This window comes from Episyrphus balteatus, chromosome 3 (assembly GCF_945859705.1).
Source record: "Episyrphus balteatus chromosome 3, idEpiBalt1.1, whole genome shotgun sequence".
NCBI lineage: Eukaryota > Metazoa > Arthropoda > Insecta > Diptera > Syrphidae > Episyrphus > Episyrphus balteatus.
The window spans coordinates 32,500,511-32,521,690 of NC_079136.1; the positions used below are offsets into that span (position 1 = coordinate 32,500,511).

Consider the following 21,180-nt stretch of genomic DNA (forward strand, 5'->3'; position numbering starts at 1 on the left):
ACTATTGTAACTATGGTTTATATTTCTATGAAATAAGTTCTGTTATAGTGTTATCACTTTAAATTATGCAGTAACGCCCCGATAATGATAACTTGGGAATGACAGCAAGTCAGTTTTATGTAAATTTTATTATATCTCAATAACATGAATAATTAATGATATTATATTTTATATTTTGTATAAGTTTTCAGCCTTAAATGTTTCTAAAAATTAATATGCAAGACGTACGTCACGCGTACTTCTTCTTATAGTTATTTTTTTTACAATATTTAAAGCTTTTTAAAAATCCATAAAATACTTTTAATTTAATTTTATAAGAAATTGAAGAAAAACCTTAAGAAATAAGTTAAATAACAAAAAATCCCTTTTAAATGGTTTTGACCTCCAAATAAAATAGGTATGCCATTAATTACAAAATATTTGTACTTGTTCGAAAGAGCAAGTATTAATTTCAAGTAAAAAAAATCGAGGTTTTAATCAAAACTTTTCTTCAAATTTTTAAAGAAGGAAATTGGTATTTGGTACAGATGTTTTTTTTTTCGTAATTTCTAAGGTTGATTTTTATTGTTTTGTAATATCTTCTTTAGAAAGTGTACCTCCTATACAAATATTTTGAATAATTGCACTAGGTAAGGATTTTAATAAAATTCGATGTAAAAAAAAAGGCAGACTGACAGAATTATGTGAAACCATGTATATAAGTATATGTACATCGCAAGTAAAAGACAGACTTATAATCTGTTTTTTAAGCTTGAATTTAGCTTTTTATTTGGCCTTGGTTAGTACAATTCTTTTTTAAGTTTTTTTTTCAGCGGTATAAAAGTTATTGTTTAAAGGTATATGAGGCGCTTCCTTTTTTTTCAAAATAATAATTTAAATCAGCTAAATTCTACGCAATTATTTTAATTAAATTATGAATTTCTAGTATCTCTTTTGCTTTCATATTTCAAAACAATATGTACTCATTTTTGTGAGCTTTTTGGATTATTTTAAAATTTAAACTACGGTAACTCTGTTACCCAGCGATGCTAGAATGTTAGAGATGGTCTATCTGTTTGTCGCAGTATAACATTTAACCAAAGCAAGAGATTAACTTTAATTAGTTTTATTCCGTTTGTTAAACTAAGCGCACATTCGTTTTCTTAAAATTATCTCTATGTACCTATCATCGACGTTCTTAAGCTGAAATTGGAATTTTGAATTGTTATCTATTATTAAACACTGACCAGTGCCGAAATTGTATACGATGATAAACTTATCTCTCATTGGGATCACCCTAGTCTTACTTATCAGTTTGATATCATTGACCATTGGACGTAAGTTAAAAAAAACCAATGTTTTGAATTTAAATAAATCTTTTGTGATGACATTTTGAACTCTTATAAAAAATTCTACATAAATATGTTAAATCCCGGTTTTTCGATTTGAATCAGAAGAATTGTGACGTATGAATAAATTCTATTTTTATTTATAATTACATATTAGCAGACAGCAGAGTACAAGTCATATTGTTTAATTCACATGTAAACAACCGCAACCCAATAAATTCATGGGAAATTTATAAATTGCAAAGTGACAGTTTTATTTTCGTACAAAAAGATGAGGTAAGAGATAACAAGATTCAATAGTTATCACTAAGAAAACCCAGCTTGCTTACTGAAACAGGTAGACAGACTGTCAGGTATAGAAACACTTTCTACTAGAAACTATAAAATTGTGTATGTGTATGTTTTGTTTACTTAGTAATATTAACACAGAGAATATATTGATTAGAAACTTGACTTGAGAAGTTTGTTCTCTTGTAGGGTTAACAAGCTGAAAGAGAGAAAAAAAGCAAATACTAACTGCATGATGTAGCCAACACATCTAAATGTGAGTAGGGCCAATGTGGGTAAATGTAAACAATTTCATGTCTTTTTTTTCTTTTGATTTTAGATTTTAATATGTTTTAAAGGAACAACTTGAATGGTATCTTCAAATGCAAATATGAAATGATGGCAATTCTTCTCTATAAATATGAACAAATATTTCCCAAATTGTTTAAATAACTGTCAAATATGACATGTCATTTACAAATACTCCACCATGTTTGTGTTTTTTTTACAAATTCAGGGTACATGTAAACGGTAGTTTAAAATTTAGAATTTCTCCTTTATCATTTGGATAACGACTTGAAAAACGTTCCAGAAGGTATTTGACAAAAACTTTTTCAAATTCCAATAAAAGTTTTTGTTTTCTTCCTTTGATTCTTTATATAGGCACCCAATATGCATCCTGAGCAGCTCTGAACGTCATTTTTTTTTTTTTTTAAATCAAAGACCGATTTAGCAACATCATACACTGAAAATGATGGTGTTGGTACTTTAAAATGTGACTCCGCGGCACTTTACCAATAGTAATTGACTAAAAATACTTTATTTTTATTAAAACCAATAATTTCAGCAAAAATATATGTTTATATTTACCCCCAGAAAACGTTGTTTACATTTACCCAATATGAAAAATATTCTGGGGTACCTAAATGTAAACACATGCAAATCGACATAAATGTCCTGTATTTTAAAATTTGTTTGTTTCACATAGAATCTACATCAAAATTAAAAACTAAAAAGTATATGCAAATTATACTGACTTAATTGAATCTGCAAAAATATTTAATTTTTCTGAAAGACTTACGACTTGTTTGACACTTTAAAAAATTTTCTTTAACGGAAAATACGCTCGTTGAATGAATTCTATCTTGACAGCAATGAGTTTGACGTATAAGTTAAAAGATACATACATCCGCGATTTGTACTTATGTATGCATCAAAGAGATTTAACTGAAGCTTGTTATGAGCCATGTTCTCATTTACCCCTGTTTACATTTACCCACATTGACCCTATAGCTAATTAGCCCGACCAATCTAGAAATTTTATCAAAGTTAATTTAAGTACAAAATTTTTTGATGCAGTTAAAACCACAGTACGATAACTTAGGGGCCCAGAATTGATAACGGTTTTTTGAAGAGGAGTTCAATACAATAATTTTTTTCTATAGAAGGGATGATCTGTCTCCCCCCCCCCCCTCCTCCATTTAGGTGGGAGGAGCAATTTTCAAAAAAAAATATTTAAATTAAAAAATTATTAAAAAACAACGGCAACACTTACAGCTATGAATGATACCATTTTTAAAAGCCAGAACTCCACACTTTATTTTAATTTATAAATCAAGTTATTTTAATGAATTGTTTAATACTGAACACTGAAAAATCGATTATTTTCGACTGAATTCCGTACTACCTAGGGGTCAGGGGTCATTTTCGGGGATACCCCAACTAACAATTTTACTTCCACAAAGGTCTAACGAAGCTGTTTCGATTTTAGAAATATTGCTTGTATACGACCATAGAGAAGCCCATTTGGCCCACCTGAGAAGCTTCATAGGTTTTAGAAGAGTCATATGCAAGTTGATTGGAGATACTTAAAACATGTGTTTAATGCCTTATCTTATAGAAACAAGAAACATTCAAAATTTGAAAATGTGTATTACTAATACAGGCTTTTAATTTTATTTAGAGGCTCTGTAGGCTATTGATTATGTAGTTTAGAAAGGAACTAAGTAGTTCACGGGTTTTTATTGCAGGAATCGTTCAATGGGTTATAAAAGGAGATAAAACCGCGGAGTGCTATTAAATGAGAGGGTGGAAACTGAAGATAGGGGTGCAAAAGCCCCTTTTTTGGTTTTTTCAATATACCTCGTAAATCAAGCAAAATTTTGATATATTGCACATAAAACTTTTTGTAGAGAATTAAATTTCCTATTGAAATAATGTTTTTTAAAAATTAAAAAAAAAATACCCATACCAAAATAGTCGAAACAATCATAAAAAAAATATCAAAAAAATCGATTTTTTGAGTTTTTTTGCTTTTTTAGTCGTACATTTTTTTTGGGTTGAGATAAACATAAACATTGCTCCACAGAAAAAAAGAAAATTAAATTTCTTTCAAAATGCTGTGCTCACAAAATTTTAATAATAAACAAAATAATTAAAATAACTTCATTTTAAAATAAATATTAAGTTTAATATTCTAGCTTTTGAAAAAAGTATCAATCAAAACTGTAAGTGTTGCCGTTGTTTTTTAATAATTTTTTTTTATTTGAAGTATTTTTTTTAGAAAATTGCCCCTCCCGCCAAAACGGGGGGACATTGACCCCCCCTCCCATAGTAAACAATGATTGTATTTAACCCCTCTACAAAATCTCATTATCAGTTCTTGGTGCTTAAGTTATCGTACTTTCCTCTCAAACGTTTCTGTTTTACTTGAGTAAAACTAAAAATGCGAAAAAAAAGATAGATTAAAATGGCCATACTTCGGTTAATTTTTTCTGTGGAGCAATGTTTATGTCTATCTCTAAAAAAGCAAAAAAACTCAAAAAATCGATTTTTTTGATATTTTTTTTATGATTGTTTCGACTATTTTGGTATGGAATTTTTTTTTTTCAATTTTTAAAAAACATTATTTCAATAGGAAATTTAATTCTGTACAAAAAGTTTAATGTGCAATATATCAAAATTTTGCTTGGCTTACGAGGTATATTGAAAAAACCAAAAAGGGGGCTTTTGCACCCCTATATTCAGTTTCCACCCTCTCATTTAATAGCACTCCGCGGTTTTATCTCCTTTTATAACCCATTGAACGATTCCTGCAATAAAAACCCGTGAACGTCTTAGTTCACTGTCATCTCGTGACCACGATAAGTGCAACCTTATCGAAACGTCGAGCCGTGTCATATTTTTATATGATTTAAAGTTTAATTGTCGCGGTAAGTCCGGAAAATACTTAATTAAAATAATCGCGCTTATCCAAATATTTCTTATTCTCATGTGTTTGTCTGACAGTTTACAAAATTTAGCTTGTACTCACTTTCACAGGGCTTCTACAAATAAAATGAGCGAACCTAACTTCGCTTAGGCAAACTCATAAAACTAAATGCTTTTTTCAATGTTTTGCTTGTGATTAAAGGGCTTCTACAAATATAAATAGATAACCCTTAACTTCTCTAAGGCAAACATATAAAACTAAAAGCTTTTCGCGCATGCGCCTGAAATTGAATTTCTTTTTACTTGCTCTATAGGGCAAGTATTGGTTTCGTGTCAAAAAAAAAATTCGAGGTTTTAATCAAAACTAACATTACGATGATGGAGAAGTCCAAAAAAGTGGGTTTCGTCATGACGTCCGTCGGTCTGTGCGTCTGTGCGTCTGTGCGTCGGTGCGTCCATCTGTACAAGTAGCTACAGCCTAAACGGGTAGATGGATTTTCTTGAAATTTGGTATGGATGTTTTTTTCGTAATTTCCAAGGTTGGTTTTTTTTTGTTTTTTAATATCTTGCTTAGAACGTATACCTCCCATACAAAATTTTCGAGCTATTGCAATTTTCTCGGAAACGGCTCTAACGATTTTGATTAAATTTAACACACGTAATGCTGTATATAGTTCTAACATAACTGCGTTTTTAGTTTTTCTCAAAAAATACGGATAGTGGAAATATGGTCTTTACATTTTTTTAAATCGCGGATGTCGGCTCTTCCCGTACATCATTATGGAGTTATTGCAATTTTCTCAAAAATGGCTCTAATGATTTTGATGAAATTTTGCACACGTAATATTCAAAGTAATTGCAGTAAAACTGCATTTTTAGTTTTTCTCAAAAAAGTCAAGTCAAATAAAAAAAAATTTATTTAACTAACATTTGGCCTCCATGCCGGCTCTTCCCCTACATCAACCAAATTTCTTAAAACTGTAGGTATATAGAGGCAGCTATTATAATCTACAAGTAAGCTAACATAAAAGTGCTTTGAACTGCAAGAGCAAGTACGTGCGGCCCCAGTCGTGCATTTTATTTGATAAAGAAATAGAATTGTTTTTAAATAGGTCAAGTGCATTTCTCGACTTCACAAGAAAGGTTAAGCAAAAGTTTTTGTAGTTAAGGAAACTTAACTTATACCTGATGCAACCAATACCCAACCAATGCAGCTACAAGGACATATTATACTCTCCCCAAATCATGTGACAAAAAAAAATGATACTCATACGCCATAGTGCACAAAAATAAAAAAATGTCTTTAACGGCAATGTGAATTTGAAAAATAAAAAGTTTAAAATTCTTTTTTTTTTTTGCAACTTCAAATTGCATAATTTCCAATTGTTTTTTGTTTTTTTTTTTTTTGAAAATCAATTCGTTTTGAAATTTTGTGTCAAATTATAATATTCTTTAATGTTTGAAATTTTGTATTATAAACCATCTTTTACTACTAGCGCAAGTACTTTTGTATAATTAAAATCAACGAGGTTTTCCTAAATTTAAAATTCAGATTATTTTAATGATATTTCTTTCTTTTTCTTTTTTGTTATTTTAAGAACATTTATGTATTTCTTTCTTACTTCTTTAAAATGAAACAAAACATTTCTGAAAGTGATTATTCATCATTAATATAATAATGGTGATATTATTATCTCTTTTAATTTTCTTTTTACAAACTATGTGAAGTGAAATCTTATTGCCTATCAAATTTGTTCAGTAGTTCATATATTTTACTTCTAAAAAACCCAAAGAGTTTTAAAAATTTTGCAAATTCAGATTTTTTATTTTTTATCAGAAAAAAGGTAAACAATTGCATTTTTCTGAACCAAAATAGTTTTATATAGGTACTTTTTCAGGTTTATTTCTCTTTTGAAATGGCTTTCATTTTTCTTTACGTTTTGAATATAGTTTCATTAAAATTTGATTTTCTTGTACTAAAAAAAAGAAGAAGAGTATTTAATATTAATTCATAACCAGAAAGAGTTATAATTTAGGTGCAAAGGAATTAGTTTTTCATTCAAATTTTCTTACATTTCAATAATTTTGATTACATTTTGATGTTTCGTATTACATTTTAATTTTTACTTGCGATATAGGTACTATATATCAAGTTATGCATTCGTACAAAAAAAAAAAGTTGAGATAACATTTTTCCATGACATTACGATGCTAGACAATGCCAAAAAAGTGGGTCCCGGAAGTCCGTCTGTCTGTCTGTCTGTCTGTATAAGGAACTAGAGCCTAAACAGATGAACCGATTGACTCCAAACTTGCTATATAGCAGTTTTTGGAGACTTTACAGAGGGGTTTTTGGAATTAATTTTTTTGGACCAAAAATAACGGTACCTGTCATACAAAAATTTCGGAAAAGTTTAATTTCACGAAAACGGCTCCAACGATTTTGTTAAAAAAATTCAAATGCTAGTTTTTAAACAAGATCTATCTTTTGAAGAAAAAATTTTTTTTTGAAAATCGTTATTAACGGTACCTGCCATAGGACCGCTTTTTTCAAATCGGATTTTCTGCAAAACTACTTATTGTATTTCAACGAAATTTTTTATACAAAAGCATTTATATTATTTAAATATAAGCCAAAAATAAAATTTTGAAAAAAATAATTTTTGGATTTTTAAAAAAATTTTGAAAATTTTTTTTTGAAAAATCAAATTTTCGAAAACGGGACATTGAATTTTTTTGAAATTAAGTTTTTGGATGTTGATTAGTTATTTCTACAAAATGGCATACCAATTTTATTTTTAAACTTTTTTTTCAAAAAATTAGTTTTTTAAAAAACGGCTCTAACGATTTTGAAAATTTTTTTTCTAAAAATGCACCCTAATATATCAAATAAAACTGCATACTTGTTTTGTGGGGCGATTTGATTTCAGATATTGTTTTATTTTTTTGAAAAATGAATTTTATTTTTTTTTTGTTTTTTGTTTTTATGTACCTACATTTCCCAAGTTTCTATATAAAAAGTCTTAAAAATTTAAGCAACTTCAACTCTAAGAGCAAGTTCGTGCGACCCAGTCGTGCATTTTATTTTGTTATACAGAGATACAAAATATAAGTCGTTATATTTGAAAGTGATATAAATCATACATATTTTGTATTATTTTCAATCAAAAACAACAATTCAACAATTTATTTCGATCAAATATTAAAATGTTGTAACTATAACACATCTATTTTGTGTAATATTTGTATAAAAAGGCAAAACTGTTTAACTGCGGTTTATTTGAAATTTAATGTAATGTTTTTTTTTTTATAAATATGTTTAACGGCTCACATATTAAAAAAAAGCAATTTAGTTTTTTGGGACTCCTGAGTTATATATTTTTTTGTAGATGAAATATTTTGTGGCTGGCTACCAATTCACTGAAATATATAATTTGTCTCTCTTGTGTCCGATACTTCGATACTTTTATAATCAATTGCTTTCTCTGCATTGTCTCCTTACAGGGTCCTGGCGTGTTTGGGGCCCCGGGGCACCGCCCCACTTGCCCCAATGGTGTGTACGCCCCTGGGCAAAGCCATTTAAAGGAAGTCATTTAATGGCTTTTATTTCTTGTGCTTCTAATTGAATTTCATGTGGCCTTATTGAAATTTAAACGAAATGTTTACATTAATGCTTGCACTTGCACTAGGTTTCTAGGAAGCGTTTAACGAAAGTTTAGCCTCGAAAATTTTAATTTTCGATTCACAAACTAAATACAAGACCTGTAGAGATAATAACTGCGAGAAATTAAAGATCCTAACCTGTGGTTTAATATTCTCCTCTATCAAAGGAACCTTACTGCATCAAAAAATTTTGTACTTAAATTAACTTTGATAAATAGTGAAATTTTGTCTAGGATGATCGGGCTATAATAGCGCGTGATTAGGTCGATTAGACCATCGATTTACACAAAAGTAAAATGCACTTTCACAATGTACATTGTACAACCCTGTTTTGTTGAATCCAAATTGGATTATCTTTCGTTCTAAGTTCAACTTGCATACCTACTTTTTTTTTAAATTTCAATAAAAAGAAAAATTTTCAAAATAATAAACCATTTTCAATCAGTAAAAATTCACCAAAAAACTGTAGAATTTGAGGTTCTTTACAAAATAGCATTTAATTTTTTCTGAATGGTATGGCATTTTATCAGTTTTTTTAAAGCATAATACTCCGGTTTCTTAAGTGGAAGGTTTTTTCTTAAATTCACTTTGAATTTAAATCTAACACCTTTAATTTTCAACATATTCCAATCGGAAGTTTTTTTTTAATTTTTCATACAACTTCAGATAAAAACTTATATCGAAAACTGGAGCTTCTAGATTCATAAACTTTATTATTTTATATCTAAAGCAACAAAGAAAACTTATATTTAAGGAAGGTAAAACCGATTTTTGCACGTATACGCCACAGTGTACGTGGACAATATGTTAATTTATTTAACACTGGCACTCAATAATTGCATAAAATTTTCAACTTCTTATTATTATCAGTGTTAATAAATAAATGAAAAAAGAAAATCCTTTCAGATAAGAACCAAACATTTTAAAATATTTTTTCGGCCTCGTTTACACTGCTTATTTTTAAAATATTACAAACACAAAAGAATAAATATGTAGGTCAATTTTCAGAAATGAATCATATTGAAATATTTTACAATGCCCAATTATTTTAAGAGTAAAATCGACTTTTGACCAAAAAAACTTAATGTGATTTCGTAGAGAACCACTGAACTACTTTTCGAAAGCACCTACCATTAATAAGTTATATATGTACAAGGCTGTTCCATTGGATTTCAGAATTAGTTAATTTGTAAATATAATGAATAAAACCAATCGAAAAATAAAAATAAGGCTTTGTTTCTGTAGGGGTCAGCTCTCAGCAATACTAATAATAAACTTTTTTTTTGTTGCCGAAACAAAAATATACTTTTCTAAAGGTTTTCGGTGTGTTGAACTCGAATCCGAAGTCAAAAAAAATTAATCAGCTCCAGTTTTTGAAATATTACCGTTTGAAAATGCGGGCAGTACAAAAGATATTGAAAAGATTTAAACAAATATTGAAAGATGGAAAACAGTTCTTATAGAAACCGTTTCTAAATATACTCAAACAATTTTCTTTATATAAAACAATTGGTCCGAAGTACTCAAAAAAAAACGTTATTTTGCATTTTCTAACGGTAATATCTCAAAAACAGGAGCTGATAAGTTTTTTTTGTCTTCGGATTCGAGTTCACCACACCGAAAACCTTCAGAAAAGTATATTTTTGTTTCGACAACAAAACCCTTGTAAGCCAGTGTAATCCGTTTTTATCAAAATCAAGATATTCAAGATATACCTACCCCAAAACTTGTTTTTCCTTAATAAATGAATAACAACGTAATGTAAGTATCGTGTAATTGTCAAAAATTACCCATTTTTATCAATTTTTGCATTGAAATAAATGAGTTAGTTAATAAAAATATCCCTTTATACATCGCACTAGTATTACAAGATTGTTGTAACTCAAATTTTTTTTTGCTTGAGGTGACATCATATTTTACACAATAACTTTATATTTATATTATCTAAAATTGTAAATAATTACTGAATAGTTAATTGCATTATTTTTATAAAGGAACTTGTTAAAAAAATTATTTTTTTATAATTTGGAACAGTTTGTAAATAATCACTTTTTCGCTGATTAAGTAAGACATTTTTTTTTAGCTACATCAGTCTTGTAATAGTGCAACATGTATATTTTATATTGTCTGAAACACTTGTATAGCCAAACACCAAAAGTACACTCTAAAATTGTATATCCTTTTATATCTTTTTTCGTATAATGTATGCAACTGAGGGTTTCATTTCACTTTTTTTGAAGTGAAAACTTCTTTAGTATCGTAGTGATTTGAAACAAGATGAAACGAAAAAGCGACACTAAAATTCAATTGATCATTCCTTTATTTATTTTATTAAATAGATGAATGAAATTTATACAGTAGATAGGTAATTTAATAAATTATGATTGTGCAAAATTTCAATTAATTTCATATTCAAATTTCTGAGATAACGGTGAAAACATGTTCTTTTTCTTAATACGTAAAATCTTTTGATCTGGAACACATAACAAATTAATACGCATGCTGATAATATTACCTTCCATTTAATATATCACACATAACGGTACGTGCTCTACAAGTTATATAATCTTTAATTGAAAAACTTGAAAAATACCTAAACACACCTGTGGAGATTTTTTTGCCGATGACCAGCCAGCAGTAGAGGAAGTACCGAAATCTCAGTTTGAAATTTCGTCATGGTTGGCTTTAAAAAATTCTAACTTTTTTTGTAGGCATGGTAGAAATATGATTGAAGCATCATATAAAAGATGAAATAATAATGATATAAAATTTATTATAGGTTGTCTTTTTAAAAAAATGGATTAAATGGCGTTAGAAGAGAAAAAAGATTGATTGTTTTGCTTTTTTTATGAAAACTAAAGTTCTAGCTCTTTTTGTAGGTGTTGAAACAATAAGCTTTCAGATGGTATAAAATTTATTGTAGGTTGTCATATTAGAAAAGTGATGGAATAAAAAAAAGTTATATTTTTTCGATTTTTTTAAAATGATTTTTAAGATTTCACTTCAACCACGTGTGAATTGCACACATGATTTTTTTTGCATATTGCTTCCTTCTTTCCCTTAGTCGTTGGTCTGGGTCTATTGTATAAAATCATTTTTTTAATGCATTTGTTTTTCATTACAAATAAAAAAAATGTATTGCAAATAAAAAAAATTTTGCATTGAAAAAAATATTAGGCATTGCAAATAAAAAAAATTTGCATTAAAAAAAATATTGCAATTGAAAAAATATTTTTATTGAAAATAAATTTTTTATTGCAAATACAAATATTTTGCATTTTTGAAAAAAAAATTCAATTCAATTTTGCATACATTAGCTATTTCAACTATAATATTGAACAAATTGTAAGAAATTCGACAAATATCGAATATTTAAAAAAATATTTAATGCACAAATTTTGCATTGATTTTTTTTTCTATGCACAGTTTTTTTTTTTATTTAGGTACAATAAAAAATTTTTTTGATGCAAAATATTTTTATTTGCAACAAAAATTTTACTTGCAATGCAAATATTTTTCTTTTGCAATTTTTAATGCAAAATTTTGTACTTGCAATTAATATTTTTTTCTTTTAATGCAAATATTTTTCAGTTGCATACTAATTTTGTTTAATACATTTTTTTTATTTGCAATAATTTTTTTTCTCAATTGATATTTTTACAATCCTGGTCTGGAAGTCAATCATCTCAGAGACGATTGGTGCCAAGTTGCTAAAATTGTAAAAATCTTAAATGAAATGGTTTCGAAATATGCCGTTTTGGGTATTTTAATTATTAGGGGTTATTGTGTCAAAATTGTTAGTTCCAAGGTTAAATCTATAGGCCCAATTATTATAGGCATATGCGCGCATGGGCTTATGTCAAAATGGCATGAGTGAGTTGTCGAATTTAACTTTCGTTAAGCATATGCCGTGCGCTCTGAACCGCACGACATGAGTAAATTTCTCAGAATCAAATGTAAACAACATGGATGCAAGGGGGATGGAATAATTTTGTCTAGTTCAACTCGTTTTTTTTTTTACAAAAAATTATGGAAACAAAATGTAAATTGTGACAGAAGGCTATGAGCGCGTATGTTCATTATGCCTATGGCTACTCTTCATGTTTTCAGAAACAGGACGAAGCAGTTCGTTCGTTTTTGACATAAGCCCATGCGCGCATATGCCTATTATAGTTGGGCCTAATGCAAAGAATAAGCGTAGCCCAACCGTAAAAATAATTAACTTTTTTATTAGAAATTATGTTTAATTAGGTATACCTATTATAATTAGTACAGTATATTTTTTATAAACCCATTCCATTCCTAGAAAATATTACTAAGGTACCATGTACTACACCTGATATGGAAAAAGGAATTTGCATTCATCTGGATCAATGCATATATTTGCTTAACATGATGATGCAGAAACCACTACCAGTTGCAGACAGAGATTTTCTTAAAAATAGTCAATGTAGTTTTACTAATGGAAAAGTTTTCGTAAGGCGACACATTAACAGATTGAACCAAAATACAAGTTTTAAACATTGAATTTTTATTTGAGGTATGTTGTTTAGAGGATAAAATTGATGTTCAAATATGGTCAATATTTAATACAAGGGAAACAAAAAAAATAAGAGAATCACTTCCTGAACCCAGTTCCTGTGTTAGTCAGATTGGAAATCGAATCTATGGTGGCAACGTTACGGAAATAAGAGAACACCCATCCATGGTCTTAATTGAATATAATAAAGGTAACTTATTTTCAATTTACCACACTTACTTTTGATCTCTATTTTACATTTTTTTTAAAATTCATGAAGGTGGAATAACCAACGAACATCATTGTGGTGGAAGTTTAATCAATGATCGTTACGTTTTGACAGCAGCTCATTGTATTATCGGTTTACCGGATTTATGGAAACCAACTCGAGTTCGTTTAGGCGAATGGAACACTACAACAAATCCTGATTGTCAAAAATACAATCTTGGCGCTGAGATCTGTGCTGATCCTCATGTTGATGTAACAATCGAGAAAGCAATACCTCACGAAAAATATGTATCTTTATCACCAACTCAACCCAACGATATTGCGTTGTTACGTTTATCACGTAGCATAAAATATAGCGACTTCATAAAGCCAATTTGCTTGCCGATTGCAGATCATCTTAGGCAAGCAACTTTCGATGGTCAATTAATGCAGGTTTCCGGTTGGGGAAGTACACAGAACGCAACGCGAAGTAAAGTTAAATTACAAGCCCATGTTTCGGTTTTATCATTGAGTAAGTGCCAGAGTGTTTATACTTCACCTGCTTATAATATACGAAATTCACAAATATGTGCTGGTGGTGAGAAGGGTATAGACTCGTGTGAAGGTGATTCGGGTGGACCACTTATTGGATTTGATACATCAAATAAAGGTATCCAGCACCAGTTTATTGCTGGAGTGGTTTCCTTCGGCCCGACTCCGTGTGGATTTGAAGGTTGGCCAGGGGTCTATACGAGAGTTGGTGCTTATATTGATTGGATTCTGGAGCATATGGAGCCGTAGTTGTATTTATTATGTACTTTGAGAATAAAATAACAGAAAGGTTTAAAGTAAAACAAATCTTTATAGAACTTTGTTTCTGCACTTACAGAAGCTACATTTAAGCTTCTGTTAAACATTAGTAAGGTTGTACGACATCGAAAAAGGAGAACGTTATACAAGTTGTACCCTTTAAATTTAAATTTAATTTCGTTCAAGATTTCTTTAACGAAATTTTGTATGGAAAATTTCGTTTCGCATCAGCAGCTTACTAGGCTTAAATAGAGACAGCAATGGTCAAAACGTTAACGTTTGATCGTAAAGTTAAGTCTAGTACGCTGCTGAAGCGAAAAGAAATTTTCCATTAAAAATTTCGTTAACGAAATCATGAACAGAAAATTTCGTTTTGCTTTTCGTTTTTCAAGTCTAGTACGTTGCTGATGCGAAACGAAATTTTCCATACAAAATTTCGTTAGCGAAATCTTGAACAAAATTAAAATTGTTTTGTTTTTTGCTTTTATACTTATTTTCTGATGTTTTTTCTTGAATTTTTTTATTTGTAGTTTTATTATTTTTACTCTGCTATAATCCGATGGTATTTTTTTGTCTTAAAAAAATGTCTGCTGCTGACTTTGGAGACTTCAATTTTTTCTGGCTAGCGCAATTGTTTTGTCAAAAAGAGTATACAAATTGTTTATTAGACCAAAAAATAAGCTTTCTGCATCATTTGTTTTAATTTTTTAGGCCGAAAAAATATACAAAAATGCGTTTGAAAATTTTCACTTTTGTACTTTTTCACTTTTTGAGCCAATGCAATGTAGTTAAGGCTTAAAGCGAAATAATTTCAATATAATTTTTATATCATTCCAAATTTTCAAGGAATAAGTTTTATTTAAAGTTTGTCTTATGGGGACTTTTCATGAGTCGATTTTTAGCGGCACGATATGTCAGCTATTACATACATGAAGCCTAAAGAGGCTTGACTCTTTTTTTTTAATTTTCTTTTGATAATCATTCTGTGAGGCGCGTACTATTCGGAATTTCGCTCATCTGTCAGTACCAAACGAACAAAAGAAAATAAAAAAAAAAATATCTCCAAAACCGGGTGAAAACCAAAACAAACCAAATTTTTCAAGGACACGCGCAATTTTAAAGAACTGTTTTATTGCAAAAAAACAACTCATACAAATCGATTTTAAGTGTTTTTTTTTTGGTAAAAACGTTCTACTATAACTAAATCTAGTGTCTAAAAATCGAAAAAATTACTAAATTTAAAATATATTTCTATGCTGTATTTTTTGCTTTTTTTATTTTTTGGTTTGTTTTTGCTGGTTTGTTTTGGTTTTCGCCGAGTTTAAAACGTCAAAATGGTAACTGTAAAAAGAAAGAGAAGACAGGGACAAATGTTCGAACTTCTCAATTACACGATGCCTCTTGAGTCAAAGACTCAAATTTGACATTTCTCTTTTGATTTAAGTATTGTTGTTGTTGTATTCCACTAAGAAGCAAAAAGAATGAAGTGGAATGTTGAAAAAAGAAAGAGTGGAAAAAGAAACGTCAAAAAAGAGTCTCAGAATTTTGGCCCACGACTCTCCGGTCGGATAATTTTTTGTTTGATCTTCTATCTCTTTTGCACTCATTAGTTTTGAAAAGAGGCGCTCCTCTTGAGGATTCATGTAATAGCTGACAAAACGATATTTTTCTTTTCCGATTTCTTTGTGCTGGTTTTCTTTCGCTTTACAAACTGTGGAGACCTCATCTCTTCTCATGTATGTCAATGTCATGTGTAAATCTCAAAGTGTAAAAACCTTACACTCCTAACAATTCACAAAGCTTGCACACATGAAAACCAACCTGTTTTAGTTTTTGACACCAACTGTCAACATTTTTTTTGCGAACAAAAAAGAAAAAAAAGCAGAATCAACTTTTTTACGAAAGTCATCACGATGGCGTCCAACGCAAATGTTTCCACATATTTATCAACTCAAAAGAAAACTACAAATAAAGAATTAGCATCCGAATGGACAACAATTGAAGATCTTTATAATGAAAAGTAAGTTTCTTCTTTAAAAATATATAAAATTTAAATAAATTAAATTGTTAACACCGGTCACTTACCTATTCTTTTTTTCCTCAAACTTTGCCTATTAAAGACTTTGGAATGAACTTACAATCAAATTGATTAAATTTATTCGTCATGAATCTCTCCAGGATGAGGATTCACTATTACAATTGTATCAGAACTTCATATCGTCGTTTGAAATGAAGTAAGTATAAACTTAACCAAAAATTTGTCTTTTCCCCAATCCCCAACAAAAAAAAAAAAAAAAGATGATGATGCATCAAAAATTTCTTTGTATTATTTTCCATTCAAGAATCAATCCTTATGGCTTGGTTGAAATGCTAGAAGTTGTTGTTGAGCATATTGCAGATAAAAAAGAAGCAATTGCATTTTTAGAAAAACTCAAAGACAAAGTCAAAATCTGCGATGAAGCTATTTGGTATATTCAGGTAAGAATTCCCTATCATTTGGGTAACTTTGAGTTAAGCCTTGTTTTTAGGTTCTTCAAGGTAATATCTATCTGACAAACCTTAAAGATTTGGAAGCAACTAAAAAGATCATCGAGGAACTGAGAGAAGTTCTCGAAGAAGCTGGAAATGTTACTCCAGTTCATGGAAAGTACTATCTTTTAGCTTCTCAATATTATGGACGTGTTGGCCAACACAGTGATTATTATCGTTGTGGTCTGCAGTTCTTGGGATGTTCTCTAGAAAATTATCCCAAAGAGGAATGGGCTCAACAGGCTTTCTTTCTGGGATTGGCTGCTCTTTTGGGTGATGGAGTCTACAATATTGGAGAACTTGTAAATATAATTCTCCAAATAGTTTAAGTATCGATTTTATTTCCCCCTTTTCCCTAAGCTTGCTCATCCCATTTTGGAATCACTTAAAGGAACTGAAAATGAATGGGTCGTGGAACTTCTTAAAGCATTCAATTTTGGTGACATTGAAAAGTATAATTCCCTTTTTCTGTTTTCTTTAAAGAACTCGTATTTTTTATCTTAAATGTATTCTTTTATAGATTCAATTCAATGAAACCAGTTTGGAGTAAAATTCCAGACTTGGCTGATAAGGAGATTAAACTTCGTCAAAAAATCTCTTTATTGTGTTTAATGGAAATGACATTCAAACGATCGGCTATACAAAGAGCGATTTCTTTTGAAGACATTGCAAAAGAAACTCAATTACCAATCAAAGAAGTTGAACTTTTGGTAATGAAGGCTTTAGCACAGGGACTAGTTCGTGGAGAAATTGATGAAGTTGCAGGAGTAGTTAATATGTCTTGGGTAAGTTTAATTTTATTGAAATATCTATCCACAGTTATTGTTTTACTGGGCGTTTGATAACTGAAATTAAGAGTTGATTAAGGTTGATTTACAATTCTCAATTATCGAATTTGAAGTCTTCATTGGTCACACTCACATTCCTTTCATGAATAGTCTAGTCAAATCGGGTTTTGTATTCATCTCGTCTCCTCATTGGAACTTAATTTTCAAACTTTACTTCGAAATGGAACTATTGGTTGAATCTCCGAGAGTCTGAATGAGAAAAGATTTATCGATTTCGAACTCACAACAAACTCTATTAAGGTTACGACAGGAAACCGATTCGCTGTAAAAATTTCACAATTCTCTGGATTTTCACCCTTCTCTCCATATTATAAATTAGCATTGTTTGTGTGAATTTCAATATTCGATAAGATGCCCTTGATATCCTCTTCGCGAATTTGACTATTACCACGTACCGCCAAGTCAATTAAAAATTAATGGCTCAATACAATGCCACAGTGGTACCGGTTTCTAAGAAGGGCGGCCATAGGGGATTATAGTTAGGATAGCAACAAAATATACTTGAATATATGTGAGAATATATTTTTTTAGCAATAAAAAATGAATTAATTTAAAAACAATTGTCTTATAAAGAAATCTTGTTATATTTAATAACAAAATGTACAAACGAATGATAAGTTATTTTTTTAAATTATTTTTATGTTACATTTCAGATTTAAAGCTTGCTTAATATCATAAATTTATATAAAAATATGTGCAAAAACTTAAGGAAAACATAAAAACTAAAAAAAAAAAAAAAAAAATTTGAAAAGGTTTTAAATATGAGAAATATGGGTAAAATTGAAACAATGAGTGTGAAAGAGTCAGTCGTAGCCCGTCGCACTTATTCGCAGACAGATTCAATTGTTTAAGAAACTACTCGTGCTAGAGAAAATTTATGTATATGAATCATGTATTTATATTGATGACAACATAGTTAAAAGTTTCGGTAAAGTGAGAAGAAAAACAAGAAAAACAAAAGTATGGAATTTGAACCTGTCCTTTTCTAGTCTGTTTTTTATTGAAAATTTTAAATAAAATAGAATTGTAAACTCTTTAAATAAAGTACATACCTTCAACTTTAAGTTCCATAACAAAAAAAAAACTTTAAAAATAATTTTAACCGAAAAGTACACTTAAAAGTTTAAGTTGATTCGGGACCAAAAATAAAGCATTGAAATCAGACTTTTTTCGACAACTTTTCATGGTCGATATGAAAAGTTCCGTTATTTTCTCAAAATGTCTGTTATGCTATCTTAAAGAATAGGCTTTTTATAAAAAATATAACGAAAAATGACGTCATTATATTGACATCGATATTTCGGCCTATGGCCTACTACGGAACCACTGTGCAATGGTGAAGCTGTCGCTGTAGATCGTGGCCTTGTCAAAATTGAAAGATGCAAAAATAATGTACTGCGATACAATTGGTAGTTGAACCTGCAGCTGTAGCTTGGTGTGTAGTACAAGTTGAGCAAACTTCAACATTTCCTAAGATCTATCGAACCACAGGCAAAACGAGCTTTGTAGACGACTTTTACTACACATTGAGTGATTTTAATGACATTTTGCACTACAGCAATTTTTTTAAGCTACAGATACATTCCACTGTTTTCTTCCAGTTATCCAGAGACTCGATTTGAAAAATGTTGTCGAGTATAAAAAAAAAAATACAATTCAATTTTCCTGAGACACTAATTTATTTCGTATATGAGAATATGAATTCAACAAAAAATATAAAAATGTGTTGGAGTTCGAATCCCAGCTGTGCCATCGCTTTTTTTTTTATTTCAACGAAAACAGATGAGAAGTCATGAGATTTTGAACATGAATCTATAAATATTTGAAGATTTAGTATCAAATATAAAAGTTTTTTTTTTCTGCAATCGATTGTGGGTTTGGGTCAGCTGCTTCCAGTTTCCCTTGAAAAAATCCAAGGAGTTTTCATTCGCCTTTCCATGCCTCTGCACAATATAGCAGGGCTGGGATTATAAGAGTCTTATATAGGAACACCTTAGTTGCTCGAGGGAGGGCTTTGTTGTTCAATTGCCTTTCAACCCCAAGTAGACTAATTCTCCGTTTGATTTCAGCGCTGATGTTGTTGTCTGTAGGTAGACCAAGTTCTTTGTTGAAGAGAAAAGCTGATCGCAAATTAAAGTATCTGATACATACAAAAGTCGAAGAAAATAGGTATTTAAAATTGCGATTTTGTATGATGTTTTATAAGTTGCCACTTGCTCGAATTTCTCACCCGGAGTTATGCCGTTTCACATACAACCTTGGCCAAAAGTATAAGGCACCCCAAAAAGCTTTTTTGAATACTGGAAGCGCGGATTTGTTTCATCTTCCATTTTTTGTTTGGCTGAAATTAGTCGTAATGCTTTAGTATAATGCTACCGTCATAGTCTCATTCACCTGAACACAAGAAGTTACAGGAATTTCCCTTGAGATATAGTGAGAGTGCGTTGATGAAAAACTACTTGTGTTCAAATCCTTCTACCTGTTTTTTGCAACAATATATTCCAAAGAAATTTGCTGCTGAAGGAGAAGCATCATTTCCTTAATACAGTGGAATTAAGACTTGGGGTTTCATTCTTCCCGACTTATTTAAAAAATTAGTGAAAAAAATAGTGAAATCGGCCCAAAACCACATTCAAACAATATGAGAACCAACGGATAAATTATTGTTAAAGTTGTATATATTTAATACACCCACGTGCATAACGACTAATTTCAGCCAAAAAAAAAAAAATAGAAGATAAAACAAATCCGCGCTTCCAGTATTCAAAAAAGCATTTTTTTTTGGGTGCCTTATATGTACTTTTGGCCAAGGCTGTAGATATTTATACCGTGGTTTAACAATTTTTATCTTCAGAAATATGCAATGCAGCTGGTTTATAGAGCTTGGCTTGAAGGTTCTTATGGTTTGATACAGGCGAGCATGTAAAATTGTTTTCTCTTCCTTGCAACAACTGGAGCCGAAACTTTTGAAAGTAGATACGCTGGATTTTTAGGCATATTTATCATTTAGACAAGGTCTAGTTATTAGACATAAACCAATTTACAAATCTTGCGTTAGATATGTTTCCTAAGCGATGTGCACAACTACGTTTGCCTTGTCGAGAAAGATGGGTATTTATGTTGCGAGTACATACGCTTTAAAAATGCCTGGAATCACGGCACTCATTAAAGTTAAATATTGAGCTGTTTTGCCATCTCCGTTAAAGAAAATGGAGAGTTGTTAAGATCAGTAAAGTAGAGTTTTCGGGAAGTCAAATAGGCCGCACTTTTTGATGCTGATGTAGTTTCCTGTGAAAAAGGCCCTTCACCAGAAAAAAGTATTCGAATATTAAAATACCTTTCCAAAATCGAGGATAATTTTTTTTTACAAAAATGCAACTATTTCAAAAGTTTACTTGTGTTTTTTTTTTAATTGTGCTTACTAGAAAATGTTAATCGGTTAAAAAGAAGTCGCCCGAAAAAATTAAATATTTGAATCGTTTACAAAAGTGCTTAAAAACAATATTCTTATAAATAGTAATAATTTTTATTTTTTTTGTTTTTTATTTCGCAGGTGCAACCACGAGTTCTCGACCGAAAACAGATTGCGAATATGGCAACAACATTAGACGTTTGGATGCAATCGATTACTTCAATGGAAAAACTAATGGAACTGCGAGCTGCAGATATACTTACGAATTAATTAAATCCATTTTCATTTGTCCCATAAATTTTTTTTAAACAAAAATTATATAAAAAGAAAAAATACTGTAAGCCAATTTGCATTCGAAACAAATTACAAAAAAAAAAAAAATAAAAA

The 21,180-nt window shown here is 30.0% G+C and overlaps 2 protein-coding genes across 2 annotated transcripts; both read left to right on the forward strand.

Annotated features, from left to right (window-relative positions):
• The first annotated feature begins 1,096 nt into the window (after positions 1-1,096).
• LOC129915617 (serine protease easter-like) lies at positions 1,097-14,052 on the forward strand. Its single transcript, XM_055995237.1, has 4 exons — positions 1,097-1,316; positions 12,775-12,944; positions 13,009-13,198; positions 13,268-14,052. Exons 1-4 carry the CDS (start codon positions 1,247-1,249, stop codon positions 13,993-13,995), a joined length of 1,158 nt encoding a protein of 385 aa, XP_055851212.1. The 5' UTR covers positions 1,097-1,246; the 3' UTR covers positions 13,996-14,052.
• A 1,817-nt stretch (positions 14,053-15,869) lies between these two features.
• Positions 15,870-21,168, forward strand: LOC129913543 (26S proteasome non-ATPase regulatory subunit 13). Its single transcript, XM_055992276.1, has 7 exons — positions 15,870-16,024; positions 16,125-16,238; positions 16,347-16,482; positions 16,533-16,835; positions 16,894-16,985; positions 17,054-17,318; positions 20,935-21,168. Exons 1-7 carry the CDS (start codon positions 15,918-15,920, stop codon positions 21,061-21,063), a joined length of 1,146 nt encoding a protein of 381 aa, XP_055848251.1. The 5' UTR covers positions 15,870-15,917; the 3' UTR covers positions 21,064-21,168.
• The last annotated feature ends 12 nt before the right edge of the window (positions 21,169-21,180 follow it).

What these genes read in the sequence shown, in the direction of transcription:
- LOC129915617 (XM_055995237.1), top strand. Translation starts at nt 1,247, where the DNA reads ATGATAAACTTATCTCTCATTGGGATCACCCTAGTCTTACTTATCAGT. An exon ending in GATATCATTGACCATTGGAC is followed by an intron (nt 1,317 to 12,774) that starts GTAAGTTAAAAA and finishes TTCCATTCCTAG; the next exon opens with AAAATATTACTAAGGTACCA. An exon ending in CTTAATTGAATATAATAAAG is followed by an intron (nt 13,199 to 13,267) that starts GTAACTTATTTT and finishes AAATTCATGAAG; the next exon opens with GTGGAATAACCAACGAACAT.
- LOC129913543 (XM_055992276.1), top strand. Translation starts at nt 15,918, where the DNA reads ATGGCGTCCAACGCAAATGTTTCCACATATTTATCAACTCAAAAGAAA. An exon ending in GAAGATCTTTATAATGAAAA is followed by an intron (nt 16,025 to 16,124) that starts GTAAGTTTCTTC and finishes TGCCTATTAAAG; the next exon opens with ACTTTGGAATGAACTTACAA. An exon ending in GAGTAGTTAATATGTCTTGG is followed by an intron (nt 17,319 to 20,934) that starts GTAAGTTTAATT and finishes TTTATTTCGCAG; the next exon opens with GTGCAACCACGAGTTCTCGA.